General features: G+C 42.0%; 1 protein-coding gene across 1 annotated transcript; it reads left to right on the top strand.

Annotated features, from left to right (window-relative positions):
- The first annotated feature begins 399 nt into the window (after positions 1-399).
- Positions 400-19805, top strand: LOC133028782 (protein Dok-7-like). The gene is made up of 10 exons (XM_061095818.1): positions 400-513; positions 621-666; positions 2016-2246; positions 5528-5728; positions 10471-10590; positions 13871-13969; positions 14137-14921; positions 17769-17817; positions 17981-18577; positions 19693-19805. The coding sequence occupies exons 1-10, from the start codon at positions 460-462 to the stop codon at positions 19803-19805; spliced, it is 2295 nt and encodes a 764-aa protein (XP_060951801.1). The 5' UTR covers positions 400-459.
- The last annotated feature ends 391 nt before the right edge of the window (positions 19806-20196 follow it).

The raw sequence follows: 20196 nt of genomic DNA, 5'->3' as shown, positions 1-20196 counted from the left end.
TATAGACTTGTGTTGTCTCAATGCATGTTTTAAAATGTACTAACTTGTTTTAATCCATAACTTTAGCTTCCCATTTTTAAATGAGTTGGCAAGTAAATGTTTGTTAATGATTTTACAGATGCATTTTTATGAAATATTAGTTGTAATCCTCAGATCACGTGGGTTGTCTCTGCCAGTAGTTGTGTGTCTTTGCAGCAGTGAAGCAGCTCAGGTGGCAGCAGCCTGGCACACACACATACACACACACACACACACACAGGGTGGTCAGGCCATTTTCCATGTGCTTTGCTGGGGGCGAGTCTTCACCCCTCACACACACACACAGAGAGAGAGAGAGGGAGCAGCTATTTTGAAAGTGACCCCCTCAGTCAGTGTGTGTCTGTGTGTGTGTCCGTGTGTGTGTCCGTGTGTGTGAGAGAGGGACAGAGACGCTGCAGCTGTCAGGAACTATGACTGAAGATGACGGATTCAGTTGTCGTGGAGGGATACGCCAGACTCCGGGATGGAAAAAAGGTTTAAAACTCCACCGCGTTGTGTTGACGGAAGTTGTGCATTTTAATCTGAGCGATTTAAAAAAAAGTTTGTTGTACTTTTTCTTTTGTTTTGTTTTTGTTTTACAGTGGAAAACCAGGTGGATCGTTCTACGGAAGCCGTCCCCGGTAGCAGGTAGGAACGCATCGTAGTTTGTTGTTTAATTGTTGTTAAATTGTTGTTATTGTTTGTTGTGTAGTTAGATAAATGCGCAGTGTTGCTAGGGGGGTAAAGTTGAAGTGTGGAGCTGCCATGTTTGTTTCTCTGTCGTCTGGTTTGTGTTTCTGTGTTCACAACATGGGCCCAAGTCAATACAGTTTCTAAACCAGTGTGTGTTAAAGTTTTAAAATGTGTTGTTATAAAAAAAAGTAACGCACAACCTCAGAGGTAAAACAAATACACTAATACAAATAGCAGTTATAGCAAGTTGTGTTATACAAAATGAGGAATACATTTTTGTATAGCAACCAATCACAACATGCGTCATCTCAAATAGAAAATCAGAGGCAACATGTAAACAAACTTTATTTAACAGTGATGGCACCAGAGCAGGATCACATAACAGGCAACAAAATAGCAAGTAAATACAAACTTTTGCAAGATGCGATAATAAACGTATTATTACAGTTTCTTTACAAGGAGGAATGATGAGAGTAAGACGTCAACATGAGCAGAGAAAATGGAACAAAATGTGTTCGCCAGGTTAAATAAGAGCCAACCTATTGTTAACCCTTTGTGCGTCTTGAACACAAAGAACTCTTGAATGCAGAGTTTCTCTTAAATGTATGAATATGTTTCTCTATCTTTAAAAACAAGCTCCCTGACCCGTATTTACTCCCACCTTCAATGTTAATGTGCCAAACGCTGATAGTTTGATTCTCACTTGTATTTTTAGATGCATCATGAATGTGCACTCACTGAATCTAGGCCTGTTACAGAGTTTAAAGTTCCCTGAACCCATTTATCAATGACTTGGCTCTTTTTTTTAAATGGCTGAGCCTCTGTGGTTTCAGAGCGATGAAGTGTGTCTGTCGCTCTGAAACATTTCCAGAGAGAACTTTCCTGAGCGATGTGGATCTGAGCAGCTTGACGTGCTCCGCAGGTTAGACGGAGGTTGGGTGCTGCTCGTCCTCAGATCTTCGGTGTCAGTGTTATCACAGCTGTGTGCTCTCATCCCTCAGTTATGTGTGTTAGGAGGTGTGTTGGTGTGAAGGAGAGCGACGCACACAGACACACACAGTCTTGTTTTGTCAGTTGACACTGATTGTTTCACGGTGCCAAAGACAAGACACTACAACATCTACTGTTTGTCAGAAAACATCTTATTTGACACTTAACATTGGGAATAAATTGTGATTTTCAGCTTTCTAGTTATATTTAGGGCAGTACTAAATACTCTAGAAATATAAGGTTAAGAAGCATCTGCCTCAAACCGCGTTTTTCATCCTACCTCATGTCTAATATGAACTCTCTGGTTCCTCCAGACTGCCTCGTGCTGCTGGTTTTTAAAGACAAGTCGGACAAAGCGCAGGGCAACAAGGAGCGAGCCAGTGTGACCTTGGAGGAGATCTGCGGCCTGGAGGCAGGACATTGGTATGAGGGCGTTGCTTTCACTCTGGGCATCCTCTGCCTGAACCAGGCCGCTTTACTGGGCTTCGACAGCAGAGAGACCCTGCAGGCCTGGGACGTCCGCCTCCAGTACAGCCTCGGAGAGGGTGAGCTAATGTGTCCCTGCTTCTACTCCCATAGTTTGTGTCTCACTTTCTTATTTTCCCCTGGAAAAACTTTGAGGGAAATGTCAACGACTCAGCATTATACACAACAGCACTGGAGCTGACCTGTTGGCTCTGTAGTTACAGCGATTCTGAACAAGCAGATTGGTTCATCCATCACACGGCAGCGTTTCACTGTGGGTAAATTCACTGCAGTCAAATGAAAGCACCCTGTAATTTACCAAACCTGTTGGAAACAGTTTTTCAGGCTCAGTAAGTTTCCACCTTTTCATGAGCAACAGATCCCAGGTGCAGAAGATGAGGACACAATAACAATTGCGCCAGTCAAGCCACAAATGTAGAAATAGTTTTGAAATCTGGCATTTCTCTTGTTTTGATGACGGTAACAATCTCATTATTGCTCCACACAGATATTGGATGTGTCACAATTTGGCGTATTCTCTGTGTCACAATGTCCGGTGGAAAGTCCAATACTTAATTTGTAAAGTTCACTTATCATGAGCGCAATGCATGATGGTATATAAATACTACGTTTTAATGATGCCCAGTGAGATGCAATATAATTCTAACTTTTTTGCCTCGTCTTCTCCACCTTTTTATTTTTACAATAGTAAATGGAGGCAACACACAGGGTTAAGAGTCGCTGCAGGTTCGTTGGATTGGCAGCACTTTGTCGTCCAGTCTGGAAGAAATAAAGGAATTCATAATTGCTTGGAAGTCAGTCGGACAGACGCGTTGATCATTAACTCAGCCAAGAGGGTTATGTTTCCATCTGTGTTTTATGTTAAACTTCTAAACAGATTTCCATGAAATTTTGTGGAAGGGTGGGGAACAAACCAGAAATCACCTCGATACGTTTCAATTCAGATCTGCATCAGAGGATGGATTAAGGGGGTTTTCAACATTTGAAAAGTTGCGTCTGAAAGTAATTATTACTCAATGATCAAGTCAGTATTTAATGTAGTCAGGGTGTTTATCATGAGGTTATGAAAGATTCTGCATTTGTTGCTTTTTAGATCATTTAGGTTCCTTGTCTCTTCTTCTCGTCCATTTGTAAAATATTAAAATAACAAACATTATTGTGTATGTGTGATTTTTAAACTGTTGTAACTAAAACACCTTATGAGTTCTTTGTCAGGTTTGGGATCCACCTATTCTCGAAATCTGTTCGGCAGTGATGATGTTGCTGGGAACAGTGTTGGAAGTTTTAAAATCCAAATTCAAATTTTAAAAATATGACATTTTCGACGTCAGGGTCCCCAACCGTTCTTTAAACAAACAACTGTCGTCATTCAGTCACATGGTTCTGTTTCGTCTTTCCTCCCGAAATACACGTCCGACCCTGTGGAATAGTGTAGCCTCGCATTGACCTGTATACAGTCTGTGGGTCTATGATGCAAGTTATATAAAGAGAAACAAACCGACCCTATTATTAGCACTGTGCTGTTCAGCTGGTGGCAGGAGTCCAGACAGTGTTATGGGACCTGCTTGTGTGGAGGAGAACACAGGGCTTGATTTGCTGTTGACGATAAAACATGCATATGTGCACGTGTCTGACCACTTGTGTAGGGAGTTTGAAGAATGTGTTTGTGTGTCTGCCCTTTGTGTGTTTGGCCTGATGTTAATGCCACAGAGTGGAGTGTGTCCTAACCTGCAGAAATGTCACCTGCAGAGGTTTTGTTGTCGTGTGGCAGCGGATGAATCTCCCTTAGCGTGAGCGATGGCGTGACACAGCTGGCCCGACGTGTTCCTCACCGTCGCCTCCATCAATCTCACGTTTGTTCGGTGCCGCGAAAGTCTTTTTGACTCGATGCCTCAGGGGGAAAACTACACACACGCGCTTTGAATGAAATTCCCCCGGAGCCCCAGGCCGAGCCGAGGCACTGAGGCTGTGAGACGCGATGTCTAATTTTACATCACTTTTCCTCTTTGCTTCGACACGGCTCCACAGATGTTTAACTGGCTTTGATCGATTGCTTTCGGGCTTCAGATGTGAGCGCGCTGTGTTCGGGGCTCCGCTCGCTGATTTCATTCTCTCTGCAGCTGTTTCTCCTTTTTTATTGGGGAATGAAATCTAATCCGGGGTGAAGTAATCGCTGTGTAGGGACTTTGTGTTTTTCAATACAGTGCAATCCAACAATGACCCCTTACAAATTCACAAAACGTTTAATCACATGCCCACACAAATTACATATTGTAGTTGTTTTAATGATCGCTGGATGAGAGAATCAATACCATTCATGTCTGTTTGTTTAGATATAAAGCCTCTATAGGTGATGCAGCATGTAGACTGGTCTTTTATTATCTTCTGGTAGAGGTTACAGGAGCAGGGCTGCATGCACCACCAGTCTTAGGAACAGTTTATCAACTCAGTCGTCCATCAATCTTCTGCATATCTACTCGCCCCTGGAAAAATGTGCAAGAACATATCTATACTTATACACGTGCTATTATTTTAAAAGTGTAATGTTTCCCCATCTGCCTTAGCATCCTGGAACTAGACTGACACCGCTGCCAAAGCCCAATAGATTCCCAATAGAAGTCACACACTCTCTAAATATGCCAGATTTTTCTTTTTGTTTATCATCAAATTCCCTGAATTATTCCCTTGGAAATTGAAGCAATGTTGAAGTGATAAAAATAAAAAATCCTGGATCTGCCCTTTCGTCACGAGCCATACCAGAAAGTTTTATAATTTCTTGGCCCATATCTCCTCCTTCCAAGGGTCCTTGAAATTCTTTCAATAGCTTTTGCGTCATCCTGCTAACAAACCAACCATCAAACTGACGGGAGAAAATATCTTGTCTTTAGTGGAGGTGATAACATGTCTTGCTGATCTCTCTGTATGTTATTTGTATGCATGAGGACATGTGTATGTAATGGAAACATATGCTATGTATGGGCATCTATGTACTGTATATATGACCATGTCAGGGCTGTGTGTATATTTATGTTTTTCATGTGAGGCAGGTCTGAGACAACTTTCCCGTCTAGTTTCAAAGTCCAAAGAAAGTCATGTTCACCCAATTTTTGTTGCTGCTCCATTTAATCTGCTCCATTTAAACTTTATTGTTCATCCCTCACAGCTCGTTAGTGAAAGTCAACACAGTCTTAATTGCAAACTGCGAAACAAGCACCAAAGCCCGTTTGTAACGGTCTGTTGGGTCTGTATAGGAAAGCCTCATCCTCTATAATGCGAGTCCTTCAACTGAAGAAAAGGCCTCTGTTCTCTCCTTTTTTATGAAGTTTGTGTGTTTGCTCAGTTCACAGATTCAGCGTTGGCGTGTTACCAGGGACAAAGCTGGAGAGCGGACCTGCAACTCTTCATCTGTGCAACAACCTGCTGGCTCTGGCCCGGGACGTCCCTCCGGTTATCATCGGCCACTGGAACCTTCCAGACCTGCGCCGGTATGGACCTGTACCCCACGGATTTGTGTTCGAGGGGGGAACGAGATGTGGATACTGTAAGTTGATGGCTGTTTTATTATTTCTATGCCACATGTGGATGTGTTTAGGTAAGCAGCCCATAAAATGATATTATGTTTGACAGATGGTTTTTGGGCTGAAACGGCTCCGTCATGTTGAGGAAGACGAGGGGAAATAAAGCAACTGCGGGAAAACAGAAAAACAGTTCAGATTAATGAGCAATGCACATTTAGCAGATTTATTTAAAACCACAAAAACAGTGAGTAGTTGACAAAATGGCAGGGTTACAAAACAGAACATCAAACTTGAGACTGGAAAATGGAAAAGTTGAAATAACAAAGGCGTTTAGAGACTATGCAAAATATCAGGAAAACTGAGTCCGGACTTTGACGTTCACAAAGACTAAAACAAATAAATTAGTTTTTAAGGAAAGTCGATCAGTCTCGGTACAACAGCATCTTCGTCATATCGTTTGGTCCCTCTTGCATCATAAGCAGCTAACAGCTCATTAAATCGTGATGTGAGCTGTGTTTTTCCTTATGGCTTCTCCACACAGACCAGATAATCACCTGCTGTGATTCATGTTCCCCTTTTTCATTCGGATGTGTCTGAATGAGGCTCCTTCCCACAACAGTAACGTCAAATGAGAGTGAGACGGCTTTTAATTCAGTTTTTCTTAATTAATTTGTTCATTAAGTTGCTCTGCCGAACTTTTGCTAATGTGGTTTGTGTTTGTTGAGTCGACGGCGGCAGAAACAATGTTTCGGTCGAGCAATGCTGTGATTATTAATCATCTAGGTGCCGCTCATTTTCATTTAAGGTTTGTTTTTTGGGTTGAGGATCATTCGATGAAAAATGTCCATAGCTGGGTCATTTATACATGTATATGTTGTATTTAGAGAAGCGGTTACGAAGAGTAAACATACTGAACGTTAAATGGATTTAAACGAAGCCGTCCAGGATGTTTCAGTCCTGCTTCCTGTGTGTGAGGCCTCTCTGCTCGGAGAACATCGGTGTCTGGATCAGCGCGTTGAGTCACTAAGTGCTTCGTTCCTCTTGTCTGCTCGTACATCTGGCCTCCCTCAGGCGGCCACATTAACAAAAGATGCTCAATGGACTTTTATGAAACAAAGAGGAGAGAAAGGGAAAAAGCCGCCTTCAGATGTGTTTTTTTATCGCTTCCAGGAGGGTGAGATGTGCAGATGTCGTCATGAGTTGTACGATTTATTTATTTTTCTCCAATCAACTCTTGTTTGAGTGTCTCAAATTTAAAAGCGACTCCAGCAACTTATTTATTTGTTTCCCTGGCAGAGAGCGGTCTGGGACTTCTTCTGTTTCTGCTGCAGCTGTTGTTTAATTTAGTTGCTCTTCCAGTTTTCTGGCTCATTACAGTTTGACCTCATCTTTCCTGATTCGCTTTGCCTAACTATTTGGCCAAAAGTATGTGGACACGTGTAACTTTTGTCTTTGGCCCTTTCTGTCATGGTTCTACTTGAATGATGCTGTTTCTCTTAATCATTTTAGGTGGAAAATACCCCTGTAGCCTTTTCAGATGGGGTTTAGGTCCCCCTGGTGACTCTGCATGTTAAAGTAATATTTGACTCAATGATCCTGGATTTGTCTTCCATTTATTAGATTGTGGTTTTTGGTCCATGCATGTTCCTATATACCTTTTTCTTTAAGCATCTACAAATACACTCTCCATCCCCTGTAGTTTCAGCTCAGCTGCAGAGCTGTTCTTTCTGCACTATACTACTGTACTATACTGTGTTATTTAACTTTATGTTTATCGTCAATCTCTCGAACATCAGACAGTAAATGTTTGTAGTGAGTTTCTCTCTTGCCCTGTTGCTGACAAAGTTGTAAACCAGACCTGAGACGATTGAAGTAGCCAAGTCACAAACAACGGGTGTTTTACGATTTACTGCGTTGTGCTGCTCCCAGTCTCCTTCACCTTGCTCTCTACCATCAGATAGTTTTGTGAGGTGGTCTTTTTAAGACTGTAAAGTTTACAACCTGTTGCTCCGTCGCTGTTGAGTACTGTTCCCCAACTGTTGATCAACTTCTCAAACTTTTAGAGGACAGTCTTGCTTCTCTGCGGCTGTGGCAGAAGTTTGTGGAAGGCCCCATGAAGTCATGAGTTTCTGAGAAGGATGCATCTGTTTAGTGAGTTTGATGAAGTCCAGTTATTGGTGATTTGATTTGCTTATAGTTATCGCAAAGTTCATTTATTTGTACCTCAAAAACTTTACATAATACAGTTGAGACCCTAAAAAATGATAGCGAAACCCAAACAGTTCCCACGAGTGTCATGTAGACGGCAGAAGACATCTTTACTAATTTTAGTGTTCTGCCCTCTGACACAAGAAACCATTAGAAATCAGCTGCTTCACGACAACAAGAAACCAGCTGCAGGATGGAAAGTCTGTAGAGAAGTCCAACATCAGAGTTGCTGTTTTTCTGTTTTCCCTACGCTCACTTACACGTGTCACCGTGGTAAAGTGAACCACAGTTTACATCTTGGAATAGATACAAAACCATTAAAGTAGAGACGAGTGGGTGTCAACACCTGGAGGGCACGGACGCAGACACGAGGGGAACGTCGCAGACATCAGAGCGCCACGGTTACACGATGAGCCCGCTGGAAACACGACACTTGAGAATGCGACGTGTGATTTATTTAGCTCCATTAACTCTTCGGCAGCGGGTCTCGCAGAATATGAAGGTCAGACAGCACTTTCACTCGAATATGTCTTTTAAAGCCAATTAACGGAAATGAGTGCGAACACGAATGTTGTGTTTTAAGGGTTTGTGTCATTGAAGGCTGAACATTCCTGCGACAGGTCATCTCTCAGCACGGCGTGTTCACCGCACACGGAGAAGTGGTGTAACGTGTTGGATCTGTCACTTCTAAATGAAGCGGCTGTAACTGAACTGTGCATTTGTTCGACCTTTTCTTCTCGTGCTGTTTGTTAGTTTATCCTCCGTTTTTCTAGTGTTTCAGTCGGAGAGTCCAGCCAAGAAACCAAAGTGTGTGTGTGTGTGTGTGTGTGTGTGTGGCTGTTTTAGATCAGTAAATCAGTTCAGAAGATTGATTAATCAAGAGAATGACAGCAGATTAATTAATTCTGAAAACGATCATTAGTTTCAGCCCTGTGGAGAAACACTGTTAATCATAAATCCATCCATCCGTTCGTGTTTTAAACTTTCATCAAGTTGAAAAACCATTTAGATGCTTTAATATTCTCAGAGGGAAACTGCAGCAGACAAACCAGTCATGAAAATAATTAAACTGAACGACACTGGGATGTAAATTAGAAAATATTATTATAAACAAATAACAGGAAAATCTTGGTGACTAATGATCTACTTTCTTCTTTGTTTTTATATAAGTAAATTATCACCTGGCTTCATTTTGAGTTTCCTTCCGCTCTACAGAGGTTTTCATTTGATTTCCATTTTGACTCATATATTTGTTTTTCAGCCCCACACCTTTTTAAGTTCTTTTGGTTCTGTGTTTTCCTTCTGCCTTTACCACCTGTTCATCCAATATGGCAGACAAAGTTAATGCTGGTAAGCTTAGTGAAGCATTCGACAGCTTAGGAGCCGGATTTATCTCAGGAGGTGGTGGAGACCAAAACTGAGCTTTTAAGAGTGAATCCATCAGGTGGAAACTAACACGCCTCTGAATGATTGAGACTCTTGTATGTTTGAAAACTGTTGAAGATAAAATGGTTTTAACTTGATCTGCTGCTTTAAAGACGGTCACAATACTTTTACATCAGTTCCTGCTCTTTGGGCTGAGGCGATGGTTCTTTTTCTATATTAAATTCAGGGTCAACTTAACTAAACAATGTTGAAACGTGCCTATGCAGATTTAATTCCATTAGTTTCTCACTTGTGAATAGAAAAAGTTTTTACTTCCTGCTGTAAAACAGGGCCAGACTTTAATCATAGCGCTTGTGAAGAGTTGAGCTCATTTACAGTCACGCAGCTCTATAGAGCCAGATGCTGTTTTATCAGCTTTCAGAGCGGAGAGGCAGAGTTCTTATCTTTTGTGAACCAGACAAACTGTGCCACCTGTTCTTTCTGTTTTGCTTGGAGCTTATTGTTGCTCTGTGGCCAGTGACTGTGCACCTGATGTCCACTCATCTGCTGGGAGGGGCTGAATTCGCTCACGACCACAGGGTAGTAGGGAATGTGATTAGAGGTCAGAGGTCAGACATGGGTGGTCTCAGTGACGGGGCGACACTACGACCCTTCATTTGCGACGCCTTGTAACGGACCACCATTTGTGTCGTCAGTCAGGTCAGGAGAGCACGACCTCTGACCTCTGCATCGTTGTATCCTCTTTGATGACGCAATAAATTAACAAAGAGTAATTTAACTAACCTTTCACATTACCAAAAGTTAGCAATTAATGCTGGGTCATATATTCTGTATTCTTACAGCTCTGTGGTTTGAGTCTTTTTTTATTGACAACAAACGAATGGCAGCTTTGGGCCTTTTTATATTGTGGTGGACATTTTTCACTATTTTTGACTTTTATAATTCTATGATCTGTTTGTTCTTGTTTTATCGACCAAAGCATTGATTAATCGATCATGAATCTTTGGTTGCAGCCCTGCCAATAATTGTTATTGAAAACTTTCAAATTATTGCACCAACGTTCTCATTCGTTTGTACCTGTTGAATAAAGTTTAACTAATTTCAGTAAAAATGTGACTTATACTCCAGTGCTGTAAAAATCCTGCGACTAACTGAAGTTTGCCTTCTCCAGGGGCCGGTGTTTTCCTGCTGGCGTCTGCTGAGAGCGAGCAGATCAGCTTTCTGTTCGACTGCATCGTCCGAGGCATCTCCCCCAACAGAGGCCCTTTTGGACTGCGGCCCGTTCTGCCAGGTCAGTACCAGAGATCTCTTAATGCTGCTTAACTGGAAGCGAGTGGAAACCCAGCAGCATGTGTGAGGTCTGCACGGTACCTTTTTATTTAAAGACAGAAGGTGGATCTCCGTGTGATCCTCGCAGTATTTGGATAATGAACTGCCGCGTTGTTGCCAAGGAGTGCGAGCAAACACTTAAGTCAACACTCGACATTATTATTGTAGCGAAGCGGGCATGGCTCCCCTCCTGTGCTTTCAGGGATTTATTATAGCCGTGAGGTGTGATGCATGTGTTCCTGGAATCTGTCCATTTCTGGCAGAATGAGTCAGAGAGTTGGATGGACAAGCTTTCATGTGACTGTATTATAACGTACAGCTGTTTTTTTATTTGTATGTAATTGGTTAATCCTCAGAAGCAGTTTTATAATTTGAGTCGATGTAAAGATTAGGCTCATCTTAAATATCAAGAAGAGGATAACTACTGAACTTACTGTGATTATGGAACCAAACTCGGTTGTATATGTCTATGTATAGTTGAGGGTGTGATGCTGCTGGAGGAAGAGCCGAGATCAAAATAGCCATTATGTGTTTTTACTACTGTTACAGTAGATTTGTCTGACAGGATTTCAACTAGTCTATTAAATAATATTGACATTTTAGAGCTAATATTTAAATATTAACTTAAATTTTAAGTTAAACCTTTTTCTTAATGTTTAGAAGGAAGAAACGATGAGAATAAAAAAATGGAACAGAAGCAGAGAAAAGGGAATAAAATACAAATAAATCAACAGGACCACCCTCAGCTGTTTCCCATTGTGCAGACCCGATGAGTATCTGGTTAATTTCTAGGCTTAAAAAGTTTGAAGCTTATTATTGTTTCATTTAAACGGCAAACAAATTATCCTCAACACTTTTGATAACCAATTTAATCAATGTAATTTCACTGTGTTAAACCTTCTTTTGTTTGAACTGCTGATGAGCTTTAGAAACAATTTTATTATGTTCTTATAGACTTTTACAGGAAATTGTGATGAAAATATGTTATATTTTTGGACATTAATACATAAATTAAATATATTATAGCTGACAAGGTGTTGGATACAAAGACTCAGGGGACAACGCATTGTATCTTATGTGAGTTTTCCTAGTTATGTTAGTTTGCTAAACATTATCTGTTCTCCCGCTGTAGTAATATTAGATCGAGCAACAGAATGTGTCAACACCTTTCTGTTTTCCACCCTGGCGGTTAAAAAAAAAAAAAAAAACGTTCTCGCCCAGTCGGCAACATAACAGGACTTGTGTGTGTGTGTCTCGATATTCTTGTTTTCACACATCTCACCGCCCGATCGCAGGTTGAGCTCATGCTTCTATTATTGCTGCGCGTAGTAGAATAAATAGCGGGGGGGATGTCGGAGGAGCAGGGGGTGTTGGGGGTGGGGGGTGGGGGGGGCAGAGAGGGGTTCAAAGTCGCAGTTCACACAAGCAAGAGCAGCCAAAGCCTCCTAATCACTCCGGGCATGTATGTAACCTCATCCTCAGGATTCCTCCCCCCACCTCCCTCCACCAGCGCACCCCCTTCAATGCATACCACCCCCCCCCTCACCCCTCCTCATCTTCCTCTGCAGACCATAATCGTGTCTGCACGCTGTCGTGCGTCCATCTTTCTGAATTCTGAACATCACTGAAATGTTGGAAATAAATGACTAAGGTTTAAATTTGACCTGAATAAACTCAGATTTTATGATACGTTATCGCACAAGAACCTTTATTTGTCAACTAAGTGTCGGTTTATTTACTTTTCCTTCATCATAAATAGCAGGACACCTTTTAAGCCCGTTCACAGCTCGGTGTCGTCTGTGCTACTAGAGCCAGAGGGGGCGGGGGGGCGGTGGCGTTACTGCAGCTTAGGTGGGATGAGCGAGCGGCAAAAATACAGCCGAGCGTGATTGGCTATGACACCTGTCAGTAGAGCAGGTATTACCCATGATGCATGCCTGTGTGATCCCTTGGGCCGTGCTGCATTCGGTCATAGCTGCTGGCTCGGCTCATGTTGGCGACGGCAAAGAAACCTGTTCACATGGAGAGCAGGTGGAATATGTGGCAGCAGGTTCTATGGTGATAATCTCTCAGGTTGTGGGAGACATTATATTTCTACATTTTCAACATTTTGAGAAAAAGAAAATTTAAATAAATGTGTTTAATATGTTTGCTGGAGTTCCATTTCTGTATTTACAATCGGGAACCAATCTTATTGTTTCTTGAGAAAACCCTTTGTGAGGTTCTCTTGTTTCCTGGCAGAGTGATATTCAGTCAACCATCACCAAACACTCCACGTGGTTCTTTCTTTATTCAGAACAGACGGTTTCTTGAACAATCTTTTCAAAGACCTGATACTTTTGATAAAATGGTGCTGATCTGTCAAAAGAAGGATTTATGAGTTGTGAAATTTGTACTAAAATATAACTTAACTTGCTGCTCAACATTCTTCATATTAACGTAAGAGACGGACTGATATTCTGGTAGTAGCCCTCTAAAAGGACACGTAGCCTAATATTACTACTTTATCCTCATTACTTTGACATTATTCTCACTTTTTTCTAGAATTTTTTTACTCGGGTTGGGGTCGTAGGATTCTTGAGATGCATTGTTGCATAATTCATCTTTCAGTGGAGAATATGTGCATCTCAGACAGGACCTACATCTCCTTGTCTTCAATGACGGGACTTCAAACGTTTAAATTCATGGATACCAGTTGCAACACGTCACATTCATATTTCAGACAGTGATAGATTTCTGAAAAAACCTCGATCTGGCGTCAGAGCTGACCTTGGCGTTCTGAGCTACATTAGATCCCCTCACATCACCAGGGGCAGCAGAGCACGTACCACCAGAGCCATGTGGCCGTGCTATTAATAAACCTGCAGTGTTGCAAGGTGCTCCCCTGTGTGACCCTCTCCTCTGGCCGTCCGGTGTTCACCACCACTCCAGCCGTGTTTGTTGATGCGTCTTGCTTTGCGTTTGCTCTCGTCTGTGAAATGTTGTTTTCATGACGCCACATGAAGATGAGTGAGACCCTCGTGTTTTCAAAGTGTCTCCTCGTGTTTATCTGGAGTAAGTGTGGCTGTTGTCGCAGCTGTGTCCCCGCAGAACAAACCCCTCAGCTGCGACACTCCTGATCCCCCCCCATCTCAGCAACAGCAGCAACACTCACTAAATCTCATCACTGCTCTGTTCCATTAGTTTTCTTCTTGTGCTTGTGGGTGAACTTACAGAGTGTTTCTGATTCTCTCTGGATCCAGATACCAGTGGCAGTCAGACCAGCGTGGAGGAGAAGTTGAACCACGACACTCAGGAGCTGGAGAAGCGACTGAGCATGCTCTCTCACCGGAGCAGCACAGGTAACAAGAATGCTGCTGACATGAAGTCCAGAAAATGTACAATGTACACGGGAGTCTGCCCTAAACGATCTAACATAATTAAATTGTCAGATTTGATATCCCTGTGGTGGAAGACAAACAATTTGATATGTGATATTTGATATACCCATTGTCGTCCTTCTCCGCAGCCTTGTCCACGTACTGCCCGTCGGCTGGAGGAGACGACCGCAGCATATCCGGTTCCTCGGACACTTCTGACACCAGCCAATCGGACTGCAGCATCGGCAGCCGGCTGGCCATTTGGACAGAACCGATCTCTGCCCCGACGGAAACAGTCAGCCATGCTGCCGCCAAAGTGCCGCTGCAGAGCATGGAGAAGCTTTCAGTCAGCCAGGGGGCTGGAAGTCGGCCTCCGGTCAAACCCCCGCGGCAGCTTCAGGAAATCGGCCGTCAGAGTTCGTCTGACAGCGGTATCGCCACCGGCAGCCATTCCTCGTACTCTGGAAGTTTCTCCTCCTACACAGGCAGCCTGGACATCACCTCTGGGGACGACTTTGGCTCGGTTTTCAATTTGCCTCCCCACTTGACTCAAGACCTGAGTCCCTGTACGTGCCCCAGTGCCCCTGGACACGAGTACCAGGTACCGACATCACTCCGGTACCTGCACGACTCTCCAAGGAATCTTCTACAAGAAGGAAACGTGGGCGCCAAACCCGAGGAACCCTCCAGCCCAACTAAAGACGCTTCTGAAGAGTCGGCCCAGGGGGATAAAAGCAGCGTCACGACTTGTGAGCGTGACTCAGAAACTACTGACAAACAATCAATGAGCCAACACTCACCAGACCCCTCAGAGGAGAGCAGAAACAAGATGGTGGCCTCCAGTGAACATCCTGACTCCTGCCACATCTGCAGCTCCGTCACATCTGTCTCCAAAACCATCGTGGCCATCTGCTCAGTGTGTGGTGGCTTTAAGGTAAGAAGGAAGAGATCTGATAAGGTTTGGAACAGGTATCTGTTTATATGCTCTCTTGGTTTTAATAAATTATTTGTCTCTTCAACCTTTGCCAGAAACATGGAACATCAGTTTTATAAAAAGAACTATTACCAAAATTACACTGGTAAATCATGGCTCTTTACGATTACCTCCTATTGTCTATTCCAGAAAAATGTGGTCAAAAGAGTCTGTCCTAAAAAAAAAAATGTCCTCTCCGTTGTGCAACCTGCTGTCGTGCAGGAGCAGCTTGTGCGAGCAGGCCTTATCATCATTGTATCATCTGTTCCGGGGCTCGCTGTCAATATGACCTTTGCGGTATCGTGCCGGCTGACGGTGATGCCGCGCTGCGTTCGGTGTCACAACAGTCCCACAGCCCATCTGTCTTAGCGACTTAGCGTTTCAGCCGCCAACCTGAAAGCACAGGCAGACCTCTGAGTGACTTTCACTTTTTCTCTTTGTACGCCTTCTATTCATTGCTTAACATGGAGATGTCTCATATTCTTAAATGCGCTTCATTAGTCTGAAGTGAATATTACCTGAGTTTTAATTGTTTTTTTAAAGCAAGATGCAACATGAGCTTCTAATCTGTAGCGTTTCTTGATCAGGCCTAGGGTTGCAAAGAGGCGGAAAGTTTCCGGTAAATTTCCGGAAACTTTCCACGGGAATATTAAGCCCGGGAATTTTGGGAATTTTGAAAAAAAAAACTATGCAAATTAAACGCTGAGCAATAAAAACATCATTTAAAACTCTATTTTAAAAATGTATGGAATGCAGCACACACTGCACGTTGAGTTTCAACCCTCCACTGTGCATTCTTCCTTCACATGCACAGATAATTCCCAGCATCCTTCACACTACAAGTGCCCAAAGTTTCCACAGGGCTCAAATCAGCCTATGACACAACAAAATGTTTATATTTATGTCTGTATATGACAAGGTAAATACAGTTAGTATAAATTACCCACAACATTTCCAGTATATTCCCGTTAATTCCCGTATATTCCTGTTAATTCCCGTTAATTCCCATGGAAAGTTGCCAACTTTGAATATTCCCGGAATTTTGCAACCCTAATCAGGCCTCAGTCTGAGTTATGACGTTAGTCGTCTTGTTCTCTGGGGTGATGGTGATTTTTCTTCTCGGACAGATGGATGGAAATTAAGTTGTCACAGCAGCACTTGAATAATGAATTTATTATTTAAATAGCTTAACATTAATTCTGCTTTGTTGCTTCCATCGTCTTGTCTTAAAGTTGCAAAGAATAAATGTATTGAAAGATAAACTAGATTTTAGTGTAGACCAGGGGGGGGCTTAGGATTTTGAGAAGTGCAGTTTTATATCTCAAAAGTTTGGTATGCTTTTTTTTATTCAATATTTACTGGTGCGTGTGGTGATGTATAGTTTATATTTCTTCATTTTCTTTGGAAAACCCCGTTGTTGTTAAACACCCAGCTCTTTCCATGTCACTCCACTGTCTACTCCATACTTGCCGTGACATCTACAGCTCCATCTGCTGGTGGTGCATCTTGTTCATCATGTAAACTTAGTACATTTCTGCAGGATCTGTTCTTTGTTCCTCTGCCAGTTCTAAGTGAACTAAATTAAACAGGAGGAGCTGATGGATCAGATGAGATCAGTGTGGGAGGGAACATCTCACCCTGAGCAACACAAACCCCCCCCCCCCCGTGGTGTTTAAATGGCTCACAGTCAAAGGGCTACTTCAAAACTATAAATATTAAACCATAAACACATTTCAAAATGTATTTATGAATGTATGAATATATTTATCGTATATCATTTAGCTGTAACTGTCATCAGACTATCAAAGCAGAATACTGGAATATGACATTTAATGGATGTGGTCACATGACAGTGGCGTACGGGACATTCAGGGACATTAATGAAACCTCAGAAATAAAGCAGTCCCCTGTGTTGACCTTGTTTTTGAAGTATAAATTTGACAAAAATCTCTATTTTCTCATTAAAAGTCCAGATAATAAGTAAAAGCTGTGAAGCCAAAGCCAGATAGATGTTTTTTTCTTTGTAATGAAGCTTCATTGTTGTTTAGAGTCTATTAAAACGCATCACTGAGCCACATCACTGCTCCGGATGACATGTTGCATCAACACAATGAATATTGGCTCTGATGTTTGTTATGAATCTGCTGTGAATTCTGACTAGACTGTTTATTAATCCACAATCTGAAAACAGGCCCCAACAAATGCATGATTTCTTCCTGATGCATTCATCTTAGCTCTGCAGTGCACATGTGTTTAAGGAAATTATTTAAACCTTTATGAAATATAAGCTACATATTTTGCAAACAATCTTTTTTTTAAATTTATATCTTCAGGGGAACAAGTCGGCTCACGGATCAGAAAATACACAAATGAGCACATTGGTGTCTTTTCATGGGATTATAAATAAATAAGGATAATTTCCAGCCTTTTACTTTGGTGCCTCATATTTAAACACCAGACTCAGATGTTTACTCACTGTTTGACACACAAAGCCTCACGTTAATCCAGTCATGTAATCCTAAAATCTCCTTATCAAACCCTTATTAAAAAAAAATAGAATTGAGGTTTGATATTTAACCAGAAACCTCATGATAATTAAGAAGAAAACACAAAATAAAACCAAATAAATAGAACTTGAATTAAGAAAATTAAAATTTTAAATTAAATGGACATCTTTTCTACGTGGTTCATGGTGTAAAATAAAAGTTTTCTTGTCCAACAAATGCTGATGTGAAGGGCCTATAAATTGGTGACGGCTCTAGTTTTCATGAAGAATCTAATGAGTATGTTTTCTGGCTCATTCCACAGGGGACACCGTGCATTCCGGCAAGTGGTTCAGTTACAGCTGCCGTAACAGGTAAGTGTAGCTGAACTAATCATCTGCACGTTTCATGCATGAACAGATGTGATGCATGTTTTGGACGAACCGCAGCAGCCGCAGCTCTGAGAGGATTCGGGACAGAAATCAAAGTGTGTTGAAGAGTTGTTGCCTCCAGAACATTATATTCTCAATCCAGCAGATCAAAGTGTTGACAAATCAGCGTGCAGACCCAGCGCTGCCTCAGAACTCGGCATTACAGCCAAGGAGGTTCAGGAGAAACGGCAAGTGGTCTCCTCGGGCGCTGGAAGCTTCCACGGGGCAGGCAAGGAGTCACCGTTGCCAATAAAAGGGAGAGAGAAGTTATCCAGTCTCCTGGCGGATCTGTTGGGCTTCCCAGGCACGGACAGGCAGCCAGAGGCAAAGATTCAGAAAGCCAGACTGAACTTGTATGAATCAATGAGCCCTGCTTTTGGAAACGAGCTCAAACCGGCACCAAGTGGAAGCTGCGTACAAGATCCACAGAAGAAGGGCCGAGACGTCATTTATGAAAACTGTCTGAAGTGTCAGAGCGAGCACTGTCACCCTCCTCCTCGAGTCGTCCCGGCTGAAATGTTTCGATTCACGAGCGTTCCCACGTTCCCGAGCTCTCCCTCAGGGCCGCACCTGAAGAGAAGCCAGGAACAGGAAGCGGCTGCTGACGAGACGGCGCTCCATCAAGGTCACGGTGATGGATCCCGGAGCTTGGACGGGCTCTGTGATTATCAGGAGATGAATGGTCGCTCAGTGGCCACTGAAGGTAAGAGGCCTCTTTACCAGTTTCCTCTTCAGCTCATAACAAAGCGTCTACGATTCCTCTGGCGTCAGTTTCCTTTCGGCTCCTCCTGAAGAGTCTCTTCTTTTTTTATTCTTCTTGCTCTTGGTCATCAATAAAAACACACTTTTCCTCCTGTCTTTTCTTTTTAATAAACTGCTTGTGTCCTCGTTGTGGTTTCTTTCTGTTTTGTTGCTCTTTGGTGGATCTGAAAACAAAGTTTAAGTTACTGCAAAGTTTATAAAATGATTAATGTACATGAGCTTTGATATGAACTAACCGACTGATGGTGGATTTGTTTTCTTAGGATGAAAAACTGTCAAAACTTTTTATAAGGCCTTGTTATAAAGGGGTTTATAGGTTACAACTAATGATTAATAAATAATATACTGAAGATGAACTATATGCCCTTAATAATAAATGAATAATAAAACTTAGGCATTTAATGGTTAAAACACTTATCACCACAGCTGAAGTATTTATTAATGGCTTATAACTGATCTAGCATTTATAAATGATTAAAGATATTTCCCTTTGCCCGTCTGACACGTTCGTATGAAATGAGAATTTATTCAAATTTAGCAACAAACATTTATGAAAAAATTCCACTCAAAGGATGAAATGTTGTAGTGATTCCATTTTACATTCCAAAGATCTTTGATGCTACGTGTTTTCCCGTCTTCCAACCAATCAAATTACATGAAATATCTTTACGATTTGTAACTAGCTTTGCTGAGTTATGTTCAACAATTGAGCCGTAGTTCCCCTTTCTCATCCTCAGTGTGTCATTATAAAATTGGTTTATAATGTTGATGCCACTATACTTGACATAATATACTTTAAAGTCTATTGTGATGTTTTAATCCATCATATAAAGACTTTTTAGATTATAAAACTCAGTGTTAGCCAGATTATAGTGTTTAGATCAGGTGACTGTCTGCAGCATGTTGGATCTCTGAGCATGACAACTCTGCTGTGTCTGTTTTACATTAACCAGGAATTTCTTGCTTTAATTAACAAACTGGATTTTAAAAGCCACAACAAAATTATTTTCAGTGTTTTACATATTTAAAACATACTGTATGTTTCTGTCCCACCAGACAAAAGGCTTAATAGCAGAGAGGAGCGACGCCGAGCTGATCCTGCTTATGCGATTATGGAGAATCGGGCGCCGGAGAGGAACTCCGAGGTACACCAATCCCAAACTCTCTAATCCGCCTTGTGCTATCAACCGCTCACACGTGTTGACTGGGTAACTCATCCTGCTAGGAGTGATATCACAGGGACACCAATTAATTGAGATTATAGTACAGGTTGTAAAGCAGCTTGATGTTGTTCACTCAGTATTAAAGGTCTCCAAAGGTCTTGTCCAGTAAGGACAGATTGTAAGAATCTATGATGCAAATAAGAATTATGAATATAGGCTTTACAGTTCTACAATTTAAGTACAGAAGTGGTTCCACGAGGTTTAGTTTAGCATTTAGCTTTAATTTAAATATTAAAATGTACACCTCTGTATAAAGGGGCAGCATCAGCAGGTACCTTAGACTTTATATAAAGATGGACGACATGACATCTATCTAAAAATTAGGCCATATCATCTT

This window comes from Limanda limanda, chromosome 22 (genome assembly GCF_963576545.1).
Source record: "Limanda limanda chromosome 22, fLimLim1.1, whole genome shotgun sequence".
NCBI lineage: Eukaryota > Metazoa > Chordata > Actinopteri > Pleuronectiformes > Pleuronectidae > Limanda > Limanda limanda.
Note: the sequence above shows the minus strand (reverse complement) of the source record. Positions and strands in the feature narration are given on the sequence as shown.

What these genes read in the sequence shown, in the direction of transcription:
- LOC133028782 (XM_061095818.1), top strand. Translation starts at nt 460, where the DNA reads ATGACGGATTCAGTTGTCGTGGAGGGATACGCCAGACTCCGGGATGGA. An exon ending in GACTCCGGGATGGAAAAAAG is followed by an intron (nt 514 to 620) that starts GTTTAAAACTCC and finishes TTTGTTTTACAG; the next exon opens with TGGAAAACCAGGTGGATCGT. An exon ending in CCAGTACAGCCTCGGAGAGG is followed by an intron (nt 2,247 to 5,527) that starts GTGAGCTAATGT and finishes GTGTTTGCTCAG; the next exon opens with TTCACAGATTCAGCGTTGGC.